The sequence below is a fragment of the Blennius ocellaris genome, assembly GCF_963422515.1.
Source record: "Blennius ocellaris genome assembly, chromosome: 3".
NCBI lineage: Eukaryota > Metazoa > Chordata > Actinopteri > Blenniiformes > Blenniidae > Blennius > Blennius ocellaris.
In genome coordinates this window covers 17,090,493-17,102,210 of record NC_137652.1, presented here as the reverse complement: position 1 = coordinate 17,102,210, position 11,718 = coordinate 17,090,493, and the positions used below count along the sequence as shown (strand labels likewise).

The 11,718-nt window shown below is 41.7% G+C and overlaps 1 protein-coding gene across 1 annotated transcript in view; it reads right to left on the bottom strand.

Moving 5' to 3' along the window:
* Positions 1–8,441: 8,441 nt before the first annotated feature.
* The window catches only part of mad1l1 (mitotic arrest deficient 1 like 1), a gene marked incomplete at its 5' end in the record, with an annotated part of 74,099 nt that continues 70,822 nt past the window's right edge, over positions 8,442–11,718 (bottom strand). The window contains one exon of the mRNA XM_080520691.1: positions 8,442–8,641. Coding sequence (XP_080376817.1) covers positions 8,492–8,641 — 150 coding nt within the window. The 3' untranslated portion in view covers positions 8,442–8,491. The remainder of the gene's footprint in view (positions 8,642–11,718) is intronic.

Genomic DNA, 11,718 nt, shown 5'->3' with positions numbered 1-11,718 from the left:
ATTCTGGCTGACCAGTGTGCAATGCATAAATAGTGTGCTCGGCATGACTTCACATCGCCTTCTGCACATGTGCTCTGCGGGCCAGAAAACATCCCGTCCGATCACATTCACACGGCAGGTTGCGTTTGAAACGATCACACACACAAAACAAAAAAAACAGATTCCAGCAAAAAATCAGAATTGAGCATCAAGACCTGCGTTGTGAACGTAGCCTTGGGTAAGGAGCGAAATGTCTTCCAGGACATATGATCAAGTCCAGTTGACCTGATGTGATTCGTTTTGAGATAACCTTGGTCTTGCTTAATGACTGTACTCTGATCAGTGTGTGGATCTTTTTCTAGACTCTGAAGGGCAAATATGACATCATTACACAATGCCACCGGTCTGAAACTGCAACACGTGTGAAAGCATTAAAGTAAGAAAACAGCTTTGATTTTATCTCACATACTTGTGAGATGCAGATCCACCTGGTGCACAGGGAACCGTACGCGTGGTTCATATCATTTAGCTGTCAACTTTCCAGATTAATTTCCCACTTTCCAGCAAGCCTTTCAGATCAGTTCATGCTGGGGAAGAATGAGAAACAGCTCTGAAAAACTTGATATGTGGCTGAGTTTGGTAATCCATCACACTGTTCCTCGCCTTTGGATTTTGTCAAAGTTATGTTACTGCTGCGAGGGAAGAAGAGCGGGGTGTTTTGTTTTCCTGTAGAAGCCTTCACTTACACGCTGACATTTCAGCATTACAGAGTCTGAACTGCGGCTTAGTTCACAAGGGGAAAAAAAGCGACATTGTGCTTTACACACCATGTGAGCTTTCTGTCGTTTTTCTTTTGCGTGTGACTCTCGGGTAACACGCTGAATGTATACCAGTTTTGAAATCGATTCTCAAATCCTCAATATCAGGACTTTGAAAAGTATTTGAGGCAGCAGCTTCAAAAAAGCTCCTGCATTCACCAGCTCAACAACAGATCAAACAAAGCATTAAAGCTTGCATTGGAGCCAATTTGCAATCTCAAGTTGTATGTTTCATTTATGTTTTCATTTATTGGAACGAGACAGTGCATAATAATGCACATGCCAACTCTTCACCAAGTTACTGTAAATACACCAGATTTATCACAAAGCTCATTTCCATCCGTTGTCCCACATAAAACCATACAAACATGCCAGCACACGCTCGCTGTACTGCAGGCCAGACAAAACAACAGCTATCTGGAGGGAAGGAAATCAATCTGGAAAGAAGTGAAGAGAAGGACTTTTTGAGGAAGAAAAAAAAAAAATTGCAACTAAAACTAAAATTAAAGTTAGAGCAAAGTCAACCATTGAGCAAAGTCAGCGGCTGAAACGATAAATCTGAAGATCCGTGAGGTGTTTCAGAAGATCTCTCAAAGCTCATTTCCACATGAAGGCCACTGTGCGACAAGGCGTCGCAAAGTAGATATTGCTTCAGTCGAGGAAACCCTGAGCCAAAACGTTTGGGAATCACTGGACTAATACATTCACAAAGATTAAAAAACACGGTACTTTCATGCTTGAATTTAAGGGTGTAATTCCAGGTAAAGGGGAACACCACTAATTCAAGAACTCGTTTAAGTCTAATCGTAAAGGTCAGGACTGTGTAAAATATGAGACATCTAGGAAACAGTGCATAAAAAAACCTGAGCGTCTTTCACACCGATTCTACGACAGCAACACAAGTTGTCATTAGCTTCTATCAATTCACACAGAGCGGATGTCAATCGCAGGAAGACCACAGACACAAAACCCGGTGAAAACAAAAAACTGTTGGGTTTTAAGTGTCCAACACATCAAACGATGAGAACAGCTCCCATGATGTCACTTTTTCGAAAACGCAACTTGTCTGAAATTCTGTGACCGTGCATGTGCACCTCGGCCGTGATAAATACTTCTTCTGCACAAGCGCGAACAGATGGACAATACTCTGAAACGCTGGAAGCGCATGAACATGAGTGAAGAAATGTTGGGCTGTCAAGTAATGGAGAAATACTGTGTCGCCTTTTTGGCTGGCTGTATGAACAGGGCCTCTCGGAGTAAAATTTTAAACAAAATGAAATGAAGCATAAATGTCAGTAACACTCCCCCACTTTACAAAAAGTCTGCGCAGACATCCACAGTACGGTCAGTGGGGATTGAACCAGGAAGTTTAGGCACTCAGGCTTAAAGAAATAATTGTACTTTCAGTTCAGCTTTCTAAACCAAAGGTTGTCTCAAACTCTGAATGGCTCATGGATCCTTCTTTCCGTAACTTTTTGGTTCCTAATTTAGCAGCTTAAATGCATTGGGCATGAATCTGGATTACAGATACTAATAGCCCTTTCTACAATCCAGCATGAATGTTGGTTTGAGTTCGAGTGTGTAACAAGATGTGACACGGTGGAGATTGAGGGGCTGCCGTCCCACCACACTACTGTGAGCACACATGAATGCTTTCACACGCTCGCACAAGTCGACTACAGTATCATGCTGCTTCCACTCCAGAGGGGGAAACCAAAGAGGAGCAAGTCGCATCTGAACCAAAGCATGACAGCTGCTCCGTGTCTGTCTGCTGGGACTCCAGAGGAGGCGAGAGGAGCCCGAGAGAAAGACTCAGTTCAGAGCGAGTGCCCTTGTGTGAGCCGGGACTGGCAGGTGGAGAGTTTAGGGAGGAAGGTATCGACGGGAAGAATAGAGGGATGGGAGATGAAAGAGGGATGTGGCAGGTCTCCTCTCTGGCTGTCCCGTAAGCTTCTCGAGTTTCCAGCAGGGACTCTCCCCTGTCTCCGCAATGTCTTCGTCTCACTTATCAATAGTTGTCAGTGGCGGCGTCGGGAGGGGGGGTGGAAAGACAAAGTTTGAAATGTCACTCCTATACTTTTTAATGTATTAATCATGCACAAAAATTGCCATTAAATATTTAGTAATGCCTTGAAAAGCGGCATATTTTCAAAAAGGCACCTTTCATGAACGCTTGTTTATGGCTTGATGAGGTCTGTTTGTGAAATCTGATGTAAGCTTCAGACTTATGAAGCTCTGCATTTGGCATTTTCAACCTCACCCCCACCGCCTCATCTATACTTCATGAGATATCAGTGGCTGCACTAATTGTTTTCGACTCAGAGATGATGGGCTAATGAAATAAAGATAAAGGAATGAATAAAAGAGTTAAGTGGAAGCGGGAAGAGCAGAGAGTGTGAGGGGCAGGGGGAAGATTACGGTTTAACAGGTACTGAAAGACAAAAATGAAAACAATCGGGATGAAAGTGAGCGAGGAAGACGTCTCATCTGCAGACAAAACCCAAATAAGATGATCTTAGTTTTGTTTCCTCATCCAAGAAATCCTGTTCCAACGTTTAAAATTTTCACCATTTGCTTGGTGACTTGGCGGGCCGGACTGGAGCCACCTTCGAGCTGGTTTTTGGTGCAAAGGCCTCATGTTTGACACCCCTGCTACAAATGCTTTATCCAACTGAGTGTAGCGGGGTGCTGGGACTGATCTCAGCTAGAGATGACCTGTCTTTGCGTCACAGAGTCTTAGGGCTATCTGTTGACTTGAAATGTTTTTGGGCTGCGAGACAAAACATTGGGGGAAATCTAGTCACAGGGAAAACATGCAAACTGGACGACTGATCCACGAACAATCTCGCTATGAGGCGAGAGTGCTGATCCCCACAAGGTACGGCCACAGGCGGAGAAACACTCACTATCCTGGGGGTCTCACCGGGGTAAGAGGAGAATAAAGCAGAAAAAGAACTTTCCCTTCTGTGTGTTGGAATTGTTTCAGGGCTTCCTCCAAGTGCTTTTTGCCATAAATCCAGTAATATCTTGAGAAGGGGTCTGCTATTTTCCTCCGCTCAACACTAAAAACGTACCATTTATTAGATAAGTGCCATTTTTTTTTTTTACCTCCTCGAACCCTTTTCACATCTGTTTGTGCTTCAGTGCAACAGCAGTAAGCTAATTCTGTCACCTCTTTAAAGTCGTCTACAAGAGCAAACAACAAAAAAAAAACCTTCGTTTTTTTTTTGGACACGAGGGAGATAACGAGCCACATTATACCGTTTATATTTAACTACATTACATAGTAAAGTGCAGAAAAGCCCAAAGTCACTTTTTTTGGCACAGAGTTCACATAGAAAAATGTTCTTGCCCAAGTGGCAGAGCACTGGAACTGTGCACTTGTCTGACTCCATGGGGGGGGGGGGGGGGGGGGAGAAACTCTGCCACTTCTGAGGAATGAGCCTTAGGCTCGATGGCAAAACTCTCATTTCATTGTTGTAGAGGGGGAAACAATGAACAGAAAAGAGTTTGAAGGAAAAAAAAACAGCAAAGGTGGCAAAAGAAATACTACTGTATAACCTTGCCATTGCTGTTATACACACTGGATTGTGTAACATGTCGTTGTACTATTAGAAACAATACTTTACCTCAATGGTAAATATCAGCCTGTTTCTTTAAAACATTCCAGTCACACTTCGGCATTCAGGCAATTAGCAGCTCTGTTATGCTGCGCCAGGTACTCTTCACCAAATTAAGTCCAATCCACACGGTCCATTTCCAGTTAAAAGAAACATCAGCGTGAACGCTCCTTTGAACAAAACGTGAGATGAGGGAGACTTTTATTGCTGTCGGTGTGAGCAGTAGAGCGGCCGTTGTTGCTCTGCTAACACACATAGCAGCTCGTGTTGCACCTTCTGTGTAGACATGCTGTCAATATGGAGACGCTCTGAAGATAACTGGGCTCATGGGTGCAGGCCAGACCACCACTCATTTGCGTGCAAAAAGCTCTCCTATCCAAGGTGTCCAGGACTAAGATCCAAATAAAGCCGCTTTAATCTGAACATTGTTGAGCAAAGATAGAGTTACCCAAAGTGGAGAAATTCCAGTATTGCAACAGTGCTAGAAAGAGATACACGCACCACGTACACATTACATGGTACATACATAATCGTACATATAGATGCATACACGGTAAAAAAAAGTTGGATCTCCTCTTGTCATTCAACTATGAACTTATATAGTTTCACATCTTAATTCATTTCAGAACGTGTTCCGCTGTGCTTTTCGAAGCAGACCAAAACGAGATGTTTTCCTACCTTCTTGTTTTTCTCAGCAGTGGTGGTTTACTTTCTTCCACTCGGATCGTTCACTGACTTTACCCACAGTGAACAACCGACACCAAATTCAGTTGTTTTGGATCAGCGTTTGCTGGTTTGGACTTTACCAGAGTGCGGATGAGTTTTCCACCTGCACAAGGAAAGCTGACTATACAGATCTGAGGAAATGAACTATACAGCATCAGTCCTTAAACCAACCCTAAATCAGAAACCTTTTTTCAAACCTTTGAAAGTTCTCCAGTCCCGTTTCAAGCCTGAATTGTTGGTGTGACACTTGTGAAATAGCATCAGTTATATGCATGGTGGGCATTTGGAGAATATGCATATTGAATCACCCGCAAACTGCATGTAGTGTTTGATGAAAACCAGTGACATGATCAGTTTGAGTGAGACATTCAGGGAATATCAGTAAATTAAAGCATCTGCCTGATCCATGCATGTTATTTAGAGAACATCTGTAGCTTTTGACTTCAAACGATTTGTAATTGAAATTGTAGTCTTTGTGAATAATGTGCAATTGTATCGTGGGCTGAAGTGATGCATTTTGGGACACCTGACAATTTTATCATTGACCAATATTCTGGCCATGATGTGAACTGTGGTGTCCACTAGTCTGTGTGAGGCATTTCGAGGGTGTCTGGAATTGATAGTCAACATCCGAAGATTTAAACTTTGAACCGGATATGCTGTGTGACGTTCAGAGAACATCCGCAAATCGCAGCAGCTACTTCTCGTAAAACACTTGAGGCATTAAGGTGACGTCTCTAAAATATGAAATTCATTTGAGGTGTTTAATGACCATCCATGGATTGTGATGTCTAATCTTAGCATCTGAAACTTTCAGAAAACGTCTGTAGAATCTCACCAATAAACAAAAACATGTGGCCCGTTATATCTAATGATTGTCTGCTTAGGAAAGTTTTGATGGACATCTGTAACTGCAGAATATCACCCGAGTTCCTGCCACCACCACGAGTACGTTCTCAACCGCAGTGCCCGCCTTCCAGTGCATTGCGTCAACTTACTGCCTCATTTAACCTTCCGCTGTGTCACCAGGCCTCCAGATCGAAGACGGTACTGTGTGCGGACGTATAGCAGAAGAGATCCCATAGTTAGACTTCTTTGGAATCAAGAGACAATTTAAACAGTCACAAAAAAATGTTTTATTTGCATTTTGAGGTTCAGACAGAGCAGATCGTCACGTCAAAGGTTGCAGAATCACACGACACAGAAGGTGAAGGGAAGAAGGGAAAAGATGACCTCCAGTTGAGAGCTGCAGGGGGTGCGGAAGATGTGCTGCGTTGTGGAAATGAATGAGTGTGAAAAACAAGCAAACCCCCCCCCTCTTCAAAACAAAAAACAAAACAAGGACAGTATGTGGCATGTACTGTACAGCAGAATGTGTTTTCTCATGGGACATATGGCTACACCAGCTGGAGTTCCTATATTGTTGCTGTGATAAGTGGCCTTATTCTCGGCTCGCTTCCTTTTGTTTCTCAGTTTTATTGGATTGCTCCCTTGCGTCTCTCTTCACCCCATGTTTATTTCTGCCATTTCGCTTTATTGCTATCGAGAAATTTCCCTCGTCTCATCTCGACTATACCCACGAAAAACACACACACACACACATGCAATTGTTAACTAACTTTACTAAAGGAGCCCCTCAAAGTCGACTGAAATCAAATTCCTGCTGTCTGTTTTCGAGACGATTAAAACGGAAGAGGCGTTTTGTAGAAGCAATAAATGCTTAAAATGATATTTCCCTTCTGCTGGGTGCATTCTTAGCCACCATGTTTGTTGACATCATGAGTCAAATATAAATTGTCAGTATGTAACTTGCTCTTCCTGATAATGTGTAAAGCAACCAATGATGTCATTATGGCCAAAAACGTGATACTTTGGGCTACTTTTAATACAGTAATGTCAAAACTGAATTAACTTGCTGAAAATGTCCTGAAATAGTCAAATATGTATAAGCTTATTACAAATATAATTGAGAAAGAATGATTCACTGATGCAAATGTACAAATCCTGCTCATAAATGTTACTTTCAGATATACAGTTATTATGTATTGTTCCATTATAAGCTGCATTTATTGAATATTTCAATGGATTAAAAAAATCACTTCAATAATGGAATAACTTACAATAACAAACACTTATTAAATTTTTGAAAAAATGTTTATCGAAGGTTATTCTGTTTTTGGCTAAATAACATTTCAATTTACCCAAATTATTACATAATTGGTCATTATTACACCGACATAGCATGTTAAATTTAAGTTTGAGGTAAATCTATAAAACATCAATCAGCCAAATGACATATAACATCGGGATGTTTGCTTCAAGAGGATTTTGTGTTTTGTTGCTGGGTTAACCAGTGAAGTAAGCACATTTTCCACCTTGCCGCATCCAGATGTGTTGTAATATCAGTTTGCGCCACATAGTGGTGATTTGAGTTACTAAAGGCACCAATGTCCCACATTAAATTCATTCCATTTAGACGAACTACCTGCAAAGGATCGAACAGCGGCAAAGTGACGCAAAACCGCTACCTGATTTTTGGCAGAAGCGTGACCTGTATTTTACATAGCGCGCACATAAAGCAGATGCAATTTTAAAGAAGATTGATTTTTCTATGAAGACAACCAAAAACATGTTCACTCATGAATTTATTACAAGATTTGTCATGATTAAAACTTAGATTTGGAACAAAATCAGAAAAAAAAACCTAGCAAAAGCTCAAATCTTCTTGTAGATTAAAAACATTCTAAAAATTCTCCCAAGTGTTGAGAATTATTAATGTCAAAAAAATTGGAAAAAAGGTAGTAAATCTACAGAAAATGTAGTGAATATGCCTCTTTGGATCAGCTGCAACTACAACAAACCTGTAGAAAAACTTTTTTATAGAGACCTCAAGAGAGGATGGTGAAATATCCATGAAAGTAAGCAAACAATAAACTTGGTGGGATGTGTTTTTATGCCCCCACAAAAATAAAAAAAATATAAATCCAAGCTCAAAATGTAAATATAAGCTTCCTTTGTATGACAACTTTGTTGTGTTGGGGAAAAAAAAAAAAAAAGGTTCACCAAAGGTATATTGATGAAATATTCAGGGTACAAATAGCAGGAGCAAGAAGCTTTTTTTAAATGTCTGAATGAAAGATAGAAGCTGTCTGTCAAAGCAGCTGCGCTTCCTCCACAACACAAGAGTCGCTGCGCTATTCAGATGTCAGGCTTTGTGGAGAAATACGAGGACGTTTTGAACGCTTTGTAAATATTTGATGAGATGTGAAGGGGGAGATAAAGCAAAGAAGACATAAAGGCGGGGACAGAGAGTGATTTCAGCTGGAGGTTTGGACACCTGGCGTGGCTTCAGGCCGAGGTCTGCCGGCCGAACAGCTCCAGCGTCACGGCGGAGAGGAACACCGGGATGCTCTTCTGGTGGTGCAGGTGGAGCGTCACCATCTCGCCCAGAGTTTTGGAGAACTCGGTTTCCATGAGCTGCATGCTGCCGTTGGAGCCCTGCGTCACACAACACCACATGGTTAGACCAGCACTTCCCTTCTGGAGGGTAGAAAAGAAAAAAAAGAAAAAATAAAGCAACTTTCAAAGTGAAGCCAGATCATTTCAAGTTGTGTTTTTCTGCTGGGAATTGTTAAGCGTGTGCGCATGTGTGTGTGTGTGTGTGTGTGTGTGTGTGTGTGTGTGTGTGTGTGTGTGTGTGTGTGTGTGTGTGTGTGTGTGTGTGTGTGTGTGTGTGTGTATGCATACACAGCAGGGCGAAGGTGTCTAAATCTGTGTGGATTAATTAAAAGGAATGAGGAGCAGCTCGGGGCGATGGAGTGAAGGAGAAAAGGATGAGGGAAACGAGGGATAAAGTAATTAAAGCGTTTGGAGGAGGGAGGAAGGTAGCGAGGAGCCGGAGTCCCACGGCATACAGACGAGATATTGAGACGTCTGAGAAACGTCCTGTGCTCGCGTGCATGTGTGTCAGAGGCAGAGATCTTCCACTTGACAAGTATCATGAGGGGGCTTATGAGACAGAGGGCAAAAGGAAAAGACGAGAAAAAGTTATTTAATAAAAAGAAAGAGGGGAAAAAAAAATAGCCAAGCTGAGAGAAGAAAAAAATGGGAATGAATGGAAGAAGATTAACAGAGAAAGATTTAATACTGCGTGACATTATTTCCCACATGGACACTTCCATTGAGGGTCAAACTCTGAACGTTGTGGATTGGAGCTAAATAACTTTCACAGAACTGAGTCATTTTGTCTGAAATCAGCTCTTGACTTCAGCAAACAAGAGAGTGAAATGGACTGAGTCAATATGCCAGAAAAGGTGGAAAGTTACTTGATAAATAAAATCGGTGCGTTTCCTCTGACATACGTTAAGCTGAGGAGAGTTGAGCTGGTTGGTTTTGTCACTGAACAGTCACAAATCAAGGACGGATGAGAGGAGAGGACACCTGAACTAATGGTATTTGCAGACTGACTGCACAATGGCTGCACATCGGCTGAAGAGTGTCGAGATACCGACAGACAGACGTCATGTTCTTTGCTTGGATCTACTCAAGAAAAGGCCTCAGATAGATTTATATATTCTGTGTGTGTTTCATAGTCGCAGTCAGTTTTATCCACATAACATCTTTTAAGTGTTTCCGGTGCGCCCCAGGGCTTTGTCCTCGGTCCCATCATATTGTTCACCCCCTTTCCTTTGGCCATATTTTCCACAAGTGTAACATGTATCTGTTTGCAGATCAAACCCAGCTCTACCTTTCCACCAAATCCACCTCCCTCCAGGACTGTCATCAAATTCTGGTTCTCCTTCAACCTTCTCACAACCTTCTCATAAACCTGACGTTCTCATTCCAAGGCCATCCTCAAAAAAGTTCATTGTTTTTCCCTCACCAGAGACGGCTCCTTGTCCTAAGGGATAAAACCCACACTCTTAATCGTCTCTGACCCATGTCAATAATGCCGCTCGGTCTGCACATGTCTACCTTCGCAACATCAACTGCCTTTGACCCGTCCCCTCACCCAGCACACACATTTGCAATGAAATGCACACACACATACCCGCAGAGAACAATACGCTATAAACATTAACAATGACAAGTCCACAGACATTTGTACGACCAAGTTGAATTGTTATTACTGGTGATTCTCAAGTATAAAACTATCAAGTCCCAGGAAGATATAGACTAAGAGTCATGACACTCTGGAGGCAACGTTGCTGATATTGTCCATCAACTCATGGATGTGCAGGAGAGTTATTTACTACAGCTGTGTTGTGTGCGCACAGTAGAAGCGTATCAGAAAAGTTGCGTTTTCCTCCGTTTACAGAGACAGAATGGGAGCTTTTTCAAAAAGTTTCAGTGGATCTGAGCACCATTGTCTTCTAAAAAGATATCCAAACATACAAGTTTGCAGTTTTAACTTGAAAATGGGCCTCAGCTATCCACGTCATCTCCCAAAATGTATTTCTGCTCATAACTTTTATAACAGAACAGCAAACACAGAAATGTCCTTTTTTTTTCTAAAGGCAAAGTTACAACCATTATGAGCATCAATATTTTGCATATCTTTATGACAGACAGACACAAGAGCGACAAAGTGTCAGAAGTATGAAGAATGATGTCAGGGAGCTCGAGGTCAGAATAAATTACATTTAAACATTCAAAGATGGGGGCTTGGGGCTATAGAGCGGTGTTATATTTGTGATGAAGCTTAATTTTTATCATCTGAAAGTGAGTCGGGTGACCTTGGCAATGAGGTGTTTTTACTTTAGTGATATATTACTTTTTATTATTATCATTCCTGTGTTTCATGAGAGTACACAGTCCAGTGGATAGAGACAGAATATTAAAGAGAGGGAGGATGACATGCAACAAAAGTTTCCAGCTGGATTCGTTGCAGTACGTGGTAAGCATCTTATGCTACTGAACCACTATAAAATCCAAGATTAAATGTAGTTCCCTGCTTTAATTGAAGCTTTGGAAAAGTCATCAAATAAACACAAGTGTAATAAAAATGATACTCCTTCAGGGTCACGGAGATAAACAGAGGTAGAAGCTGATAGTGCAGAGAACGTTTTATCCAAGTTGATGCTATGATTTGATGACCAATACAACAACACAGAACGCTCCGACTGCAGTCGCCGCTGAAACTGAGGAAACAGCGTTTTGAAAATGCCGCTACCTTTTATGCACACCACGGTCGTGGTAAATAGCTTGCCCGCACTTGCGCGAGTTCACAAACAATAACAATGGCGACCTCCAGTTCAGGACTCCCATTCCATATTCTGCTGGGACTTAAGAGTAACTCATAAGAGCAAGACAACTTGGTCGTCTGGCCATATGAATGTCCGTGTTCTCATCTTGTAAATGAATGACCTTTTTATTTCAAATGTGTATAAAAAGAAAAGAAAAGAAACAAAGTCATAAAGAAAAACGTCAAAACGAGTGAAGCACAATTTTAGGGAACGCACATTCCATATATACCAATCTTTTTCACCTGTTCGAAAAGGGGTCAGAAGTTCATGTTCATAGCGTAGTCCTCTGTACGCACATGTGTGTGGTTTCATTACAAAAATTTAAATGAC